At 33.2% G+C, this 17,836-nt stretch overlaps 2 protein-coding genes and 1 long non-coding RNA gene across 5 annotated transcripts; 2 read left to right on the plus strand and 1 right to left on the minus strand.

Annotated features, from left to right (window-relative positions):
* Window positions 1–6,844: 6,844 nt before the first annotated feature.
* On the plus strand, window positions 6,845–8,580 carry LOC112589179 (uncharacterized). 2 transcript variants are annotated; one of them, XR_003113345.1, is made up of 4 exons: window positions 6,845–7,011; window positions 7,118–7,451; window positions 8,179–8,285; window positions 8,390–8,580. It is a non-coding gene; the product is annotated as an uncharacterized LOC112589179 (long non-coding RNA). The 2 variants fall into 2 exon arrangements; XR_003113344.1 differs by having other exon boundaries at window positions 6,875–7,451.
* On the minus strand, window positions 8,432–11,756 carry LOC105184942 (uncharacterized). Its single transcript, XM_025301417.1, has 6 exons — window positions 11,457–11,756; window positions 11,182–11,364; window positions 10,578–10,715; window positions 9,009–9,238; window positions 8,607–8,838; window positions 8,432–8,524 (listed from the first exon to the last, which is right to left on the minus strand). Exons 1-4 carry the CDS (start codon window positions 11,719–11,721, stop codon window positions 9,180–9,182), a joined length of 645 nt encoding a protein of 214 aa, XP_025157202.1. The 5' UTR covers window positions 11,722–11,756; the 3' UTR covers window positions 8,432–8,524; window positions 8,607–8,838; window positions 9,009–9,179.
* Window positions 11,757–13,843: 2,087 nt separating this feature from the next.
* On the plus strand, window positions 13,844–17,168 carry LOC105188675 (uncharacterized). 2 transcript variants are annotated; one of them, XM_025301418.1, is made up of 6 exons: window positions 13,844–14,143; window positions 14,236–14,418; window positions 14,885–15,022; window positions 16,362–16,591; window positions 16,762–16,993; window positions 17,076–17,168. In XM_025301418.1, exons 1-4 carry the CDS (start codon window positions 13,879–13,881, stop codon window positions 16,418–16,420), a joined length of 645 nt encoding a protein of 214 aa, XP_025157203.1. In that variant the 5' UTR covers window positions 13,844–13,878; the 3' UTR covers window positions 16,421–16,591; window positions 16,762–16,993; window positions 17,076–17,168. The 2 variants fall into 2 exon arrangements, with proteins under 2 accessions (XP_025157203.1, XP_025157204.1); XM_025301419.1 differs by lacking the exons at window positions 16,762–16,993; window positions 17,076–17,168 and adding an exon at window positions 15,887–15,952 and having other exon boundaries at window positions 14,885–15,322; window positions 16,362–16,529.
* The last annotated feature ends 668 nt before the right edge of the window (window positions 17,169–17,836 follow it).

Consider the following 17,836-nt stretch of genomic DNA (forward strand, 5'->3'; position numbering starts at 1 on the left):
GCAGGAGGAATTGTGCGATTTGCAAAACGATATTTCGTTCAAAACGGTTAAAGAAACCGCTGTCGATCTTTACAAAATATTGGAAAAGTCATTATACCCCAAGCTTCGGGATTTCGGACTTCGCATTCATTCTATGTTTGGATCCACGTATCTGTGTGAAACTTCATTTTCAAAAATGAAGTTTATAAAAAATGAGAAGCGTTCTTCTTTAAACGACGATTCCTTACCACGTCTTATGCGGCTCGCTACATGCAATATGCAAATTGACGTTTCCGCTCTTACTAATAAAAGACGCCGAAAAACGAATTAAATATTCTTCATTTAACATATTTTATTTCGCTTCTGTTCAATTAGTTACGGGTTGTTACAGTCATCAGTGAATTAGGCCTACTGGGGATACCACTTAAAGAAAAACGCGTCAACAATAGTACTTCATGGGTGATGTGGAAAACTGTTGGAAACACGCTCCTGAGGCTCGAGCGGCTTGTAGGCAGCATGCGGAGTGGCGAGGTAAAGGGGACAGCGGTGGGCGGAGATAGTCGAAAATCGGCCGTCGCGTGCATTTTTTGCCGAGCTCTGACCTAACCCAATTTAACTTATTATATCTGCATACAATTTGGTGTTGTAGGTTTTAAGGATATTTTTTCATATAAAGATGCAATAAGTTAAGTTGGGTTAGGATTTATGCGGGAGGGGGTGCAGAGGAGTGGCAAAGCCCCTCTCCCGCTTATATGTACTGTTTCCTACATTTCTGTATATACACTTTCGAAAAATTACGTTACATTCGTACAACTTTTTTTGTTAATAACTTTTTAATAAACAGTGAGCGACAGCTAAAATCTTTTGATTGTGACTCAGAAGAATCTCCTCGATAATATATCTAAAGCCAGCGGCACACGGTGCTTGTTTTCGTGCTGGATTGCTTGCTGGATGAAAATACTGCGTTCTGATTGGTATATTTCCGAAGATGGATGGAAATGAGACCAATCAGAACGCAGTATTTTCACCCAGCAAGCAATCCAGCATGAAAACAAGCACCGTGTGCCGCTGGCTTAATAGACAAGGTCATCGGAGGTGGGTTCCCTAAACAGGAGTTTTACCGGTAGAACTGGGGTAGAATGGGAACTATTGCCAAAAGTTGAAATATTTGATTGCTTCTTGTACCTTAGAGAAAGAGAGGTGACGTGCTAACTTCACGAACCTAGCACGTTATATTTTTATATTTGATTTTTTTGGTGTAACGTTGCAGAATTATATTTTTCGTTATAAGGGTACTATAGAACTATAAAAAGTGCTAATAGAACTCTACTTGTTTTTTTTCATATTAATAGTTTGACGTTCTAACTTCACAGACACATTACATTCGTAGAATTCAATTGTCTAGTAGCGACTTACCACGCCAAACCGAGTCTGTAAATCACATTCTCGATATTAATTATTTCCTCTAAATTCTCTTACCTTATAACAATTTTTATTCATATTAATTGTGAACATTTATTAATATTATTTTAGCTATTGATAGCAATCATTATCGTAAATTATCTAGAATAAGAATTGATGAAAACTGTATATATTGTAAACGACGTACAAATTTAACAAACAATTGTAAAACAATTAATAGTAATAAAATTAAGTTTAAGCAAAAAGATTTTAAATTTATATAGTTGTCATAAAATATATTATAAAGTAAAAATCATATGTTAATAGTGAATTAAAAATATGTAGCTCATATTTTTAATTCACTATTAACATATGTTTTTTTACTTTATAATATATTTTATGACAACTATATAAATTTGATTCATTTAGATATAATTATAATAAAATATTATTTGGTTTAGTAAATATATTTTTCTTGATCGGAAACATCCATCCCACACATAAAAGCCAAACAATTAAAAATTTATTTACAACGTGGGGCAACGATTCTATTGTATGTGTCAAATAATTCGTCTAATAATATCCAGAAGAAAAATTTGCCGGTTAGATTTACTAAGCAAACTGTATAGATGTTCATATGTTTGACTGTTATAGATATATTTGCTATTGACTCAGAATTTACAAGTCCGAGGCAGACTTATTTTGTAACTTTTAACTACAATTATTATCGTTACGTCTTTTAGTTTTCTTAGTCTTTAGCTTTTTACGTTATCGAAACTTTTCTATTATATTATATCTGCGCAACAATAGGCTAATAGTCTGAGACTATCGGATTATCGGGAAATGAACAGGATCCCGAGATAATAATTATCTCAAGAATTTGAGTCAAAATACTTAGGAGTGTTCTAGATGCATGGCAAACGTTAAATGTTTGTGTCCGAAACAAAATCTCGAATATGTAGGAAAAGCTTTACAATAAGATAAACGCATTCTGTTGATAGTAAAGAAGACATACAAATCGCTCTTTCCTTTGTCTATAACGTCGAAATCCGATCACTCGCTGGAATTAGATCCGTTCGTCCACTTCTCTTTGTCTCTCTTAAGCTATCTTTGTGCTCGAAATGAAACGTACCAATATATTGGACAAAGAAAAAGTAACGATATTTAAACGATAAACAGGAGGTGCAAAGTCCTAAAACCATAACTAAAAATATATCCAAAAGTGTAATATCGTATAGAAGAAAAATGACTAAGATCATGATGATTAAAAAAATGGACCCGTCTTCTTTCCTCAAAACAGAAAATCTATTTTTCTCCGAATTTATTATCGAAAATACGGTATTTTATTTCGCTTCTGTTCAATTAGTTACGGGTTGTTACAGTCAGTGGATTAGGCCTACTGGGGATACCACTTAAAAAAAACGCGTCAACAATAATACCTCATGGGTGACGTGGAAAATACTGAAATACGGTAAATATTAACAACGAAAGTAACTCCTATATATACAATTACATTAAGACAGAATTTTTAATTATATATAATCTTTTACACTCGGGCTATTTCTTTTCTATTCCTATTCTATTACAAACAAATCTTTTTAGGAACAAAAACATACTTTCAAGAACGGTCCAAATAAGCCCGATTCACTTGCAAGAATCGTCGGAACAAGGTTTATTAGAATAATATGGGGCGTACTCACCGCAATCTTCGTACATATAGGTAACACATGACGTATAATAAGAGCACAACACGGCGCAAAAGAGCACAGATGCAATTGTTGGATTCATCATACTTATTCGGCTTCCGTATAGCTACTAACATCATCGTTTCTGAGAGAGTCACTGCGTCGTTGTCACCCTCACTCCCGTCCCTGCACCTCGCACCCCGTCGCCCCGTCGCGTATCTAATGAGATAAATTTTCCTTTCTTATATCGTTGCAGCTATACCAACCGAGCCATAGGCTGTATTCCGATAAGTTTATTCTACATTAGTTGCAAGTTGCAAAGTCGCAAGCAAGTTGACCAATCACAGTCGATTATTCTTCGATCGCACAGAGAACAATCACGGACATATGCAAACAAAATACATGGACGAAGCACCCTGGCAAGAAAAATTAAACTTTTTAGAGGAAGGGGGCGCCATATTGATAAGCATAAACTTTCTTTTTAAATATCGTTTTGTTTTATTGAATTTTATTGAATCAGATATATTTATCTATTAACTATAATAATATAAATATATAATATATTTATCTATTTTAGATTATCTATTAATTTAGAAATACATTCGCGCGTTCAAAACATTTTAGAGACAGAAAATTATCGTTCGCATTTAATCAAAACTATTAGTGCAAAATACATTAAAATAAAGCTTTCTCACATTTCAAAAATTAGTACTAATAATAGTTTAAGTCTCTGACGTTTTATGAATAAAATTACTCTATTTAAGAAAAAATAAGCTACATTTCTGAGAACACATGCATTCTATATGATACATTCTCAAGAATTTGTCTATTTTTGGAATTTTGTATTTCCTTCAATATGTTCTATTGTATGTAATTTTATTTAATTGTAGTGCATAGATTATATATATATATATATATATATATATATATACTACTAATAGCATTGTACATATGTAAATAATTTACATTTAAATATATATACAATGTCCTTCATTTAATATAGAATTTTAGTGATATCACCGACAAGATAATATCAAAGACTGGTTAGATCAGTCCTGGGTAAATTTTCATATAGGCAAAAGGCTCTTGAGAGGCCCGGAGGTAATTGAAGCGATGGTAATACCGACTGTTTTAACTACGTTAGGATAACATAAACATTTATACCATATTATATTTCGATTACCATGGCGATACAAATTACCAATGATACAAAAACATCCTGTAAATGTATCGTTATTATAATCAGAGAGGAGCCTCAGAGCGGCCACTGGGCTGGTTACTCCAAGACACTTTTTTCGTCGCGCCCTCTGGGAAAATATATATACACTATGTCCGTTCTGACGGCAACATGTACGGTTCTTGTTCACTTTACTTTCTTAAGAAAGATAGTAAATTAGAAAAACACAGATGATCAATCGGTCTCTCACTTTGTCTCACCACCAATGAACCGCCCGGCAGGAGTAGACACGAGACGAGTCAGCGGTGATTTTATCGCTAAGCAAGAATCTCCTTCGTCTTGTCTCTTCGCCTTCTCATTTTTCATGCAACACACTGCCCGCAATTCGGGAAGAAATATTTCGAGACCGCGCGGACAACTTCTAATAATGACATAAAATGACGCTAATGGGTGGCCATTTTATAATTTTCATATTCAATTCCCACATAGCATATAATATTACAGAAATATCATAGTTAGATTGCAATATATAATTAATATTACAAATTATAATACAATATTACAGAAATATTACTGATATATTACGTTTATATATGATGTTGAAATATTACAATAGTGGATAATATGTTTATACGTAACATTAAAAGATTATTATAATATTGTATTGCAATATATTCCATCTCAAGTAGCGAGATGATGTCAAATGACGTTTTTGTTATGTCTTATGGACATTAGAAACGTCATTGAAACGTCATTTAATGTCACTTGCTACTTTAACTTAAACGTTATACATTAGAGTATAAATAAAATATTTCGGAGATAATACAGGGCATCCCATTTTAAATGAGTCAGGCAAAAATTTCGGAAAATATGGAAGATATTAAGAAACATTTCAGACAAAAAAGAGTAAATAGGGTAAAAACATCTAACACTATTTTTTCTTTCAACAAACAGTTAGCGAGATATCATAAGTTAAATATTGAAAAAGTTATCAGGTTTTCCTTAAATATTTCAAAAAATATTAGGCAAATAGAAAAATGTTTCAGATAAAAGTTGTTCAAATTAATTAATAGAAAAAGAAGATATAATAAAAAATGGAGTTTTCATTTAACAAAAATAATAATCAGTGAATATTTCGAAAGTGGCATCATCTGTAAACAAAATGATATAGTTATTCTATGTCCTTCTTAAAACTATACAATTTTTGTTTAAAATAGTTTTTTCTAACATGTTTAGTTTTCGAGATATAGCAGTTGTAAAATTTTATCCGAATTAAAAGATATAAATACATCACAGAAAACTGAATTGCTTGCATCTTCAGGAGGTAAAAATGATTAACAAACATAACATTTCAATAATAACATTTCAAATCTAATATTAGATTAACTAATATAAAATTAACTCTTTTGAAAGAAACATTCAAATATTGAGTGTTTAAACTCAATTATTCGAATTTACTCTCAAATATACACTCCAAGAGCAACCGCAAGTTTCGTCTGTTTAGTGGACTTCACGGATTGAATCGAATTATGATTTAAATCTAAATGATAGCTTATGATAATGCTTATGATATAGCTTATGATATTAATCTGGGAAAAATTTCAAGTTGAATATAGGTTTGGTTTCGGAGATATGAAGAGTCAAAGTTGTTGAAATCGATAAGCGAATCCAACGGTACGGATAGATAAGAATATTATATTGACTTTCATTAGTATACTTGTTGAAAAATTGTAGAACGATGTATACCCAGAGTACATGTCGGAATTCGTTAATTGCTAATTTTAAATCAGACGTTCAAAAATCAAAATGGCCGAATTAATATGGTCCTAGTAAGCAAAATGCTAGCAGAATGCGCGCAGATTGACGCCAATTTCGATCAGATCCCCACATCAAAACCATAGCCATCTGTGTCCTCATTAGGCTCGTGTTTTGTCGACAGGACTTGCGTGACAGCCCGTGCGAGCAGATTGTCGGCAGAAACCGTGCAGGTCCTGCTGCCAATCTACGTGCAAAGTCTGAGCGCAGAGTTTGCTCGGTTTCTGTCGCCAATCTGCCGTCAAATTACTGCAAGTTTTGCGCGGTTTTTGCTACAAATCTGCAGTCAAATATCCGATAGCAGGATCCGACGCATATTTGACCGCAGATTGGTGGCATAATTTGATACAACAGATTCTGCGTTAAATTTGTTGCCTATTTGCCATCAAATTATGATAGCAGGCTTTGCTCGAAATCTGCTCGCACAAGTTTGGCTATCTGGGGTGGTTTCGGTTGTTAAAGTTGGAAGTAATTCGTTATAAATATTTATGAAAATCAATCGAAACAGCATAAATTAATAAAAAAACATGAATAGGATATGCAATTAATTACTTTCAAAGATACACAAATGATCATCTGTGAAACAAAAGATTAGATTTGGTTATATTATTGTAATGTATTTCAATATGTAAGTCTCTTCATCACGTTACAGTAGTAATCTACGAAGAGGTTTTTTCTCTTTTAATTTCTTTTAATTTTTAATATTTTTTTATTTTCTATTTATTTTTATTTTTCTTAGAGTGTATATTATTTTTCTTAATTAACACAAATTAACATTTGAGAAAATCTCGACACAGGAAACATCCCACACGGAACAAAACATCTAATGGACGTCCATTGAACATCCATCATAGAGATACATAACCTCTAATGGACGTCCATGTATCATCCAATGGATCTCCATTGAACATCCAAATGTCCGCTTATAGCACCTCCACTGGATGTATTTTAGACGTAATGATCGAGATTTTATGGAGGTTATGTGGAGATTATATGGAGCTACTGAAGCTCTTACGGATACGTAATGGAGATCTAATGGATGATTTTTGTACGTTTTAAGGACTTCCATGGACGTTATAAAGCTCTCGTAGATGTATGATATAAACTATAATTAAGGTTGGAAGCACACAGAATTTTGTGAAGTGATTTTATTTAATATGTAAAAGGAGCTAGTACATAGATGTGCACAAATATAATTATAAATATAAATACAAAAAAGTGCATACAAATTAAAGTGTAAATGTAAATATAAATATTGGCTGGCGTCTTCGAAGAACACTCTTTTTGGAACTCACGTTGCTGCTGTTGGACAAACCTACGCAGATACTACTGTATCTGAACGCTGTGATGTGGTTGGACAATTACCTGCAAAAATTGGAAAATACATCTAAAAAGTATGACGGTTTGCAATTATGCTGTCTGATTAATCGTAAAGAACTAAAAAGCGAGGAAAATCTAGGATACAGGTGGTTAGTGCGAACATAAAATATATTGAAATAATTTGAACAGATATTTCTAAACGTTTCGTTTAAAACAGAGGAGAGAGCGAGAGAGAAAGTACAATTCAAAGTAAATATAATAAGCAGTGGTCATATTGAACACTTGGAAATATCTGTTCGAATTATTTCAATATATGTTCGCACTAACCATTTGCGTCTTAGGTTCTTTTCGCTTTTTTTCGAAGTCAATATAATAAATAGTGGTTATAAATAGTGGTGAATTGTACTTTCTCTTTCTCTCTCTCTCTCTCTCTCTCTCTCTCTCTAGTTTTTTTTATATTATTTTAATGTTTTCTTTGTATCCTCAGAATTACATACAAATGTATGCGATATATGTAAGTTATTAAAAACTTCCTAGTATCATTGGCTACTTGCGCAGATCCTGAAAATAATCTTAATTAATCTCTTCATGTATTATTATATAAATTAAATGATATATGTGCATAATAATAATAAAAGTAGTATATGTCTCCCGTACCTGGATGATGGATATCTCTATTTCAACATTCCATACCTGAAGAATTTTCTCAAATGGAGTAATTTACAGCTACGGAAATATACTTATATTAAGATCTGTCTACTTCTCCATAGATTCTTAAATTGCGCTTTTCCTCGTTTTCAGATCTTGCTTTGGAGTGCCGGAACCATTCCATAACCCTTCGTTGAATCTTTCCTTGATCAGAATCTGACACATTGCGGAGAACGAATCCTAGAAAAATAATTTCTATGGTATGTAATAAAGTTCGATTCATTTATTTCGTTATTTTAATATATTTCATATATTTGTGATGGTTGCGTTAATACTCATTGAAAATAACTTTCATTAATTCCAGATTGTGTAATGCTGCTTTCCCACGTCGACCTTCCCAGTTGTACTGTTCCGCCAATCCGTTTGAGATTAGTTTATAGAGGCTTCTTTTCACCGCATCATCCATGTTATTTCCTCCTATGGATTTCACATAAGCGCCCTGCAAAGTTGAAATATATATTATATCATACGAGTGAAGCACAATAAAGTACATTTCAGGTAGCTTACTATTGTTAACTTACTATTGCATCGCCGCGTTGGGATTTAGGGTCTTTTAGAATGTCCTCAACCTCCATTAATTGGAATTTTTTTTTAGTGGAAATAAATCTTCAATATCCTCGAAGAGATATGTCGGATTCCGTGATTTTTCTTTTTCGTCTGATTTCTTCACTAAAATATGCAACAAGTCCAATGACCGTCTTACATTATATTTTACGACGGTTATTTCTCGGGTCAGTTTTTTTAAATAGTCCACTGCAAATATAAAGTGTATTATTTATTATTATACACGATTAATACTATGCTACTTAAGATAAGAGATTTACAAAGGAAGTAGACTTGTTTATTTAGCCAAAAACAGCAATAAAGATTAATATCGCATCAATGTTATACTTTTGCATCCAACTATGTAACTTGTTACTTACATTGTTCGCAAGTTCGGCAGTTCGTTTCTTTTTAGGCTTGTTAAAAATTTCAACTTACCAATCGCTCCTTGCGATTGGTAATTTAAATTATCAGTATGGAGCTCGAGCTCCTTCTCCTGAATTTTGTGCAGAAACTAATGGATCCTGATGATGTCTCAGTGTGCCGATTCTTTATGCGATCTCGTTAGCTTCTTTTATCCTCCCATATGATGAACTTTCGTTACCTACGTCTAAACACGAGAAAAGGAAAATGTATATAAGGTAAAGGTACCTATGTCTGCACATGTACCTAATCTACTCTTATCGTTTTTTGTCTTTAAATACACTGAAAAAAGATATCTTAAAAATAACAAATATTTCTTTCAGAAACGCTAATTACTAAAGCGTATTTACTTAAATTAAAATTTTTTTTATTAAAAGCAAATATTGTTTACTCAACTGTTTAAGTTAATAACACTTGATTTAAATAAAGAGAATTTAAATTTAAATAAATATGCTATCAATACCTCTCTAAGAATTATTTGTTATTATTAAGATATTTTTTCTCTCAGTGTACGATTATTTTATTTTTACTATAGAATATATATATATATATATGTAATATATGTTTATATATTCTACACTAGTGGTCGGAATTACTTTCAGGCGTGTTTCGAGAGTTACGACTATTTCTCTTTCCTTATCTCTCCGCTCTCACGGTCATCCCTATAAATGACATATGACAGTCCTACACGCAGAAAAATACTCATTGCACAGCCAAAAAAAGCAAATTACTCGGTTCTTTTTATTTTTTTTAAGTAATACTTGCGAAAAGAACCCGCAAGTATATTATATACTCATCGTAAGAATCACATGTACTTAAAATAATTACTATTATATATATTAAGCTGTTATAAAACTCAAATTAAAGAAAATATTTTTCGTTGAAAAGAACTGTCACTTAAAAGAAATTTTTAAAAAACCGAATAATTAGCTTTTCTTGGCTGCACAATGCATTTTTTCATGTGTACACTGAGTTGCAATAAATTGTTCCGCGAGAGGGGAAATGGAGATCCTACACTCTGGTATATGGTCTGTTCTTTGTAGCTGCACTGCTGAACTGGTGCAATAAGTTAGAATGAGAAAATCTATATTTATCTTACTTTAACTTATTGCACCAGTTCAACAGTGCAGCTACAAAGAACAGACCAATAGTATGGTCTGTTCTTATTAACTGCACCGCTGAACCAGTGCAATAAGCTACAGTGAGAAAACCTATATTCGTCTCACTTTAACATATTGTGCCAGTGCAGCAGTGCAGTTGCAAAGAGCAGACCATAAATCTGACGTAATCCACGTGTCCGGCGTGACACTTGTAGAAATTGTCGTCGGAGCGTATAAGCAAGGGAAGAGAAATAGGCATAGTTCTCGAAAATCATCTAAAGTGCACGAGTAATTCCGAACCACTGTTCTATATACTTCAAATATTCGTACTTAAAGGCCAAAATAATAAGAATGTGCAGAGAGTTGCATATGTTAAAACGTTAATTTCACCGTGCATAAGTACTTTATATCACAGTGTTTACTTACCTTTACAAAATGAGCGTGTGCCTTTATATGACATCGTCGGTGATTCATAATCGTTATGTCTGGTGAAACTCTGGAAAGTGACATTCTCCGAACGTTCACTACAAATATTTTCATCAGCGTCGTTTCTGCGTCGTTGAACTATAAATATTAAAAGACATTAAAATATTAATATAATATTAATGTAATACCAATCAACAATAAATTTTCTCCAACATTTAAGACGTATTCGGTAATTGTTACATTATTGCTTTTTGCTAAAAAGCTTTAATATTTTGAGTGCGTGTGTGTGTGTGTGTGTCTTATCTCTGTTTTTTCTACAGAAATATACGATAAGAACATTACTTTTGAATCAAGATTTGTTCTTATATGTTAGCAAAGTGATTGTGTGATTAATTTGAATATATTCGTGTCTTCAAACAAAAAATTGATCTTTAATTGGATGATTGATTTCCTTGGTTGAAGACGAATATATTCAAATAAACACAATCATTTTGCTTACATATAAGAACAAATAATCTTGATTCAAAACAAATGTTTTTACTGTGTCTTATGTACAAATAGGTGACTTCTAAACACCCAGTGTTTTACATCTATTTCTAATTACCTTTCAGAGGAAGAGATGGAGGAGGTAAATAAACAGTTGTATATGGCTCTTCCTCACTTTCCGATGAAGTAAACACTCTTTTTTTTGTTCTATGTTTCCTATATTCCTTTCCCTCCTTTTCGGTATCCATATCTGATGTGTAAATAGCCCTATTTGCCTTCTCATCAGCTGTTTCCAAAGATGCTGAACATATTATAGACATATCATTAATAATATTCATGTTATTAAATGTATTATGTTAAATTCTAATCTTGTTTAATTAAAATATTACTTACAATATTCGCCAAATATCCGAATAACTGTGTGGAATGTCCAGTTGGTGCTTGGAACTTCTTCTTTTTCTACCGCTTTTCTAATTCTTTGATCTGTTTTGTAATGAAGGATATTTGCACAGGTCTCCACTTTGCAGCCACAGTTTTGGTATAACCTGAATATCATCTTTAAACTCTGCGACCACAAATCTTCGACTGAGCAGTCTTTCCCTGCCAAAAGAAAAATCACTCTACGAGCAATTTGTCCATCATACATCTGCATGTACATATATACACAGTGACAGTTTTTGAAATATAAAGAATTAAGGTATGTATAAAAGACAAATAATTTTATTAAATCTGGACAGTGTGTGCGTGAGTGCGTGCGTGCGTGCGTGTGTGTGTGTGTGTGTCATAAGAATCTCCATCATCAATTTATAGTATTTTTAGCGGTATCACTGCAAAGTAATCGGTATCTTTATATGGCAGTTTTAAGAATTTATGATTGATTTTGCGTAGGGGCCAAACTTGAAGAGCAGATAGTTCTCTTACTTTGAATATACCCAAACAAACAGAACTACATGGAGTACTATATAATTCCTCGACAACCAAGAATTTGCGACCTATTGCAACATTAGTACCTTCAGTTGTAATAGCGATATTTTCTAAGCACACTACATCGTTTCCTATAAAGCAACAATTGTTTGAAGATTTGATCGAAAGGTAAAAATCTGAAAATTTTATTTTTGAATATTGGGGACTACGGCAATCTGATACGAATGGACCATTATCATGTGGATCTTTGACACATATTTTTGAAGGACTTTCATCGCCACAAGTTGTCTTACAAATACTCATTTCAGCATAGCGATTGCTAATTTGCTCTAATGGTTTCTCAAACTTCCTTAACGTAGATTTCAATTTTTTCAGGAAATTTTCAAAGGGAAGGCACTAAATGTATCTAACGGTCCAAGTTCTTTTACGCTGTCACTTATATGCAGAAGACCGTGAATGTTATGGAATGTAAATTCTGGCTCGTAAATTTTAATGAAACATGTAACAAAATGCTTCAATAAATTTCCAGTATATTCAATATACTGAGTATTTTTTTCACTTAATATGCGTACAGCAACGTGTAGACACAGATAATGGGAATAAATGGTAATTCTTTATATAATATTACAGGCCCAGTGTACAAGAGCAGTTGACGGAACTCAGTTGCTTTCCACTGAGCAAAATCTTCTAATGCTCGTGGTCCTCTTGCAAAATCTTTCGGAATAAAATGTCTGATATCTAGAAGGTTTTTGGAGATATTTTTTGTGTTTTAGATGTTAAACACCTGGTTTCCAAAGGACCATTTATCCATAATTTTACTAGCTTCTTTACAACACCTATACATATCATATGCATGTAATCTAATGGTATCCCGGATATAATATTGAAATTCTTTATATCTAATAGCACAGACCAACCGAGATGGTGCTCTTCTTGTTCTTGGTTACGAAAACTATTATCAGTTCTTTTTTGGTAATTAACATGCGGGAAACAAATTCTATTTGCAATAAACTCGCTTCCCATTGTGCATTTTGGACAACTGAAATATCCGTTACGACCTTTCGTAAAAGTGATGAAAGATTTTGCAGGTGCGTCACATACGATTGAATGTATTGAGACTGAAAATGTTTTTCCATTATACGTTACGCCGTTATCTATCAAAATATTGATATCATTTACGAATTGCTGTAAAAATTCATTTGCATCCGCTGGTTTACTTTTGCCGAAATAACAATCGATAAGATATACTTTTCCGTGAAACATAAATCGACCTAGAATTGGCCATAATTGATTAGAATTAGAACATGATATTAGCAAGCCATCAGAGTATTTGTAAGACAACTTGTGGCGATGAAAGTCCTTCAAAAATATGTGTCAAAGATCCACATGATAATGGTCCATTCGTATCAGATTGCCGTAGTCCCCAATATTCAAAAATAAAATTTTCAGATTTTTACCTTTCGATCAAATCTTCAAACAATTGTTGCTTTATAGGAAACGATGTAGTGTGCTTAGAAAATATCGCTATTACAACTGAAGGTACTAATGTTGCAATAGGTCGCAAATTCTTGGTTGTCGAGGAATTATATAGTACTCCATGTAGTTCTGTTTGTTTGGGTATATTCAAAGTAAGAGAACTATCTGCTCTTCAAGTTTGGCCCCTACGCAAAATCAATCATAAATTCTTAAAACTGCCATATAAAGATACCGATTACTTTGCAGTGATACCGCTAAAAATACTATAAATTGATGATGGAGATTCTTATGACACACACACACACACACGCACGCACGCACGCACTCACGCACACACTGTCCAGATTTAATAAAATTATTTGTCTTTTATACATACCTTAATTCTTTATATTTCAAAAACTGTCACTGTGTATATATGTACATGCAGATGTATGATGGACAAATTGCTCGTAGAGTGATTTTTCTTTTGGCAGGGAAAGACTGCTCAGTCGAAGATTTGTGGTCGCAGAGTTTAAAGATGATATTCAGGTTATACCAAAACTGTGGCTGCAAAATGGAGACCTGTGCAAATATCCTTCATTACAAAACAGATCAAAGAATTAGAAAAGCGGTAGAAAAAGAAGAAGTTCCAAGCACCAACTGGACATTCCACACAGTTATTCGGATATTTGGCGAATATTGTAAGTAATATTTTAATTAAACAAGATTAGAATTTAACATAATACATTTAATAACATGAATATTATTAATGATATGTCTATAATATGTTCAGCATCTTTGGAAACAGCTGATGAGAAGGCAAATAGGGCTATTTACACATCAGATATGGATACCGAAAAGGAGGGAAAGGAATATAGGAAACATAGAACAAAAAAAAGAGTGTTTACTTCATTGGAAAGTGAGGAAGAGCCATATACAACTGTTTATTTACCTCCTCCATCTCTTCCTCTGAAAGGTAATTAGAAATAGATGTAAAACACTGGGTGTTTAGAAGTCACCTATTTGTACATAAGACACAGTAAAAACATTTGTTTTGAATCAAGATTATTTGTTCTTATATGTAAGCAAAATGATTGTGTTTATTTGAATATATTCGTCTTCAACCAAGGAAATCAATCATCCAATTAAAGATCAATTTTTTGTTTGAAGACACGAATATATTCAAATTAATCACACAATCACTTTGCTAACATATAAGAACAAATCTTGATTCAAAAGTAATGTTCTTATCGTATATTTCTGTAGAAAAAACAGAGATAAGACACACACACACACACACGCACTCAAAATATTAAAGCTTTTTAGCAAAAAGCAATAATGTAACAATTACCGAATACGTCTTAAATGTTGGAGAAAATTTATTGTTGATTGGTATTACATTAATATTATATTAATATTTTAATGTCTTTTAATATTTATAGTTCAACGACGCAGAAACGACGCTGATGAAAATATTTGTAGTGAACGTTCGGAGAATGTCACTTTCCAGAGTTTCACCAGACATAACGATTATGAATCACCGACGATGTCATATAAAGGCACACGCTCATTTTGTAAAGGTAAGTAAACACTGTGATATAAAGTACTTATGCACGGTGAAATTAACGTTTTAACATATGCAACTCTCTGCACATTCTTATTATTTTGGCCTTTAAGTACGAATATTTGAAGTATATAGAACAGTGGTTCGGAATTACTCGTGCACTTTAGATGATTTTCGAGAACTATGCCTATTTCTCTTCCCTTGCTTATACGCTCCGACGACAATTTCTACAAGTGTCACGCCGGACACGTGGATTACGTCAGATTTATGGTCTGCTCTTTGCAACTGCACTGCTGCACTGGCACAATATGTTAAAGTGAGACGAATATAGGTTTTCTCACTGTAGCTTATTGCACTGGTTCAGCGGTGCAGTTAATAAGAACAGACCATACTATTGGTCTGTTCTTTGTAGCTGCACTGTTGAACTGGTGCAATAAGTTAAAGTAAGATAAATATAGATTTTCTCATTCTAACTTATTGCACCAGTTCAGCAGTGCAGCTACAAAGAACAGACCATATACCAGAGTGTAGGATCTCCATTTCCCCTCTCGCGGAACAATTTATTGCAACTCAGTGTACACATGAAAAAATGCATTGTGCAGCCAAGAAAAGCTAATTATTCGGTTTTTTAAAAATTTCTTTTAAGTGACAGTTCTTTTCAACGAAAAATATTTTCTTTAATTTGAGTTTTATAACAGCTTAATATATATAATAGTAATTATTTTAAGTACATGTGATTCTTACGATGAGTATATAATATACTTGCGGGTTCTTTTCGCAAGTATTACTTAAAAAAAATAAAAAGAACCGAGTAATTTGCTTTTTTTGGCTGTGCAATGAGTATTTTTCTGCGTGTAGGACTGTCATATGTCATTTATAGGGATGACCGTGAGAGCGGAGAGATAAGGAAAGAGAAATAGTCGTAACTCTCGAAACACGCCTGAAAGTAATTCCGACCACTAGTGTAGAATATATAAACATATATTACATATATATATATATATATTCTATAGTAAAAATAAAATAATCGTACACTGAGAGAAAAAATATCTTAATAATAACAAATAATTCTTAGAGAGGTATTGATAGCATATTTATTTAAATTTAAATTCTCTTTATTTAAATCAAGTGTTATTAACTTAAACAGTTGAGTAAACAATATTTGCTTTTAATAAAAAAAATTTTAATTTAAGTAAATACGCTTTAGTAATTAGCGTTTCTGAAAGAAATATTTGTTATTTTTAAGATATCTTTTTTCAGTGTATTTAAAGACAAAAAACGATAAGAGTAGATTAGGTACATGTGCAGACATAGGTACCTTTACCTTATATACATTTTCCTTTTCTCGTGTTTAGACGTAGGTAACGAAAGTTCATCATATGGGAGGATAAAAGAAGCTAACGAGATCGCATAAAGAATCGGCACACTGAGACATCATCAGGATCCATTAGTTTCTGCACAAAATTCAGGAGAAGGAGCTCGAGCTCCATACTGATAATTTAAATTACCAATCGCAAGGAGCGATTGGTAAGTTGAAATTTTTAACAAGCCTAAAAAGAAACGAACTGCCGAACTTGCGAACAATGTAAGTAACAAGTTACATAGTTGGATGCAAAAGTATAACATTGATGCGATATTAATCTTTATTGCTGTTTTTGGCTAAATAAACAAGTCTACTTCCTTTGTAAATCTCTTATCTTAAGTAGCATAGTATTAATCGTGTATAATAATAAATAATACACTTTATATTTGCAGTGGACTATTTAAAAAAACTGACCCGAGAAATAACCGTCGTAAAATATAATGTAAGACGGTCATTGGACTTGTTGCATATTTTAGTGAAGAAATCAGACGAAAAAGAAAAATCACGGAACCCGACATATCTCTTCGAGGATATTGAAGATTTATTTCCACTAAAAAAAAATTCCAATTAATGGAGGTTGAGGACATTCTAAAAGACCCTAAATCCCAACGCGGCGATGCAATAGTAAGTTAACAATAGTAAGCTACCTGAAATGTACTTTATTGTGCTTCACTCGTATGATATAATATATATTTCAACTTTGCAGCGTGCGTATGTGAAATCCATAGGAGGAAATAACATGGATGATGCGGTGAAAAGAAGCCTCTATAAACTAATCTCAAACGGATTGGCGGAACAGTACAACTGGGAAGGTCGACGTGGGAAAGCAGCATTACACAATCTGGAATTAATGAAAGTTATTTTCAATGAGTATTAACGCAACCATCACAAATATATGAAATATATTAAAATAACGAAATAAATGAATCGAACTTTATTACATACCATAGAAATTATTTTTCTAGGATTCGTTCTCCGCAATGTGTCAGATTCTGATCAAGGAAAGATTCAACGAAGGGTTATGGAATGGTTCCGGCACTCCAAAGCAAGATCTGAAAACGAGGAAAAGCGCAATTCAAGAATCTATGGAGAAGTAGACAGATCTTAATATAAGTATATTTCCGTAGCTGTAAATTACTCCATTTGAGAAAATTCTTCAGGTATGGAATGTTGAAATAGAGATATCCATCATCCAGGTACGGGAGACATATACTACTTTTATTATTATTATGCACATATATCATTTAATTTATATAATAATTGTTCCGTACGGCACGTGATGCCGTACGGAAAGTCGGTGCGAGTCAACGCTGCAAGGCGGGCGGCCTGGTGCCCGGGGCGTTCTCGCTGGCGGCGGGGGACTCGGGTTCTCGCGAGCGAGCGCGCGGGATCCCCACTAGGTCCAACCGCGGCCGCTACACGGCGCGGCTCGCGATTCCGCTGCCCGCGGGCAAGATTCGACCGCCC

This window comes from Harpegnathos saltator, unplaced genomic scaffold (assembly GCF_003227715.2).
Source record: "Harpegnathos saltator strain DR-91 unplaced genomic scaffold, Hsal_v8.6 scaffold417, whole genome shotgun sequence".
NCBI lineage: Eukaryota > Metazoa > Arthropoda > Insecta > Hymenoptera > Formicidae > Harpegnathos > Harpegnathos saltator.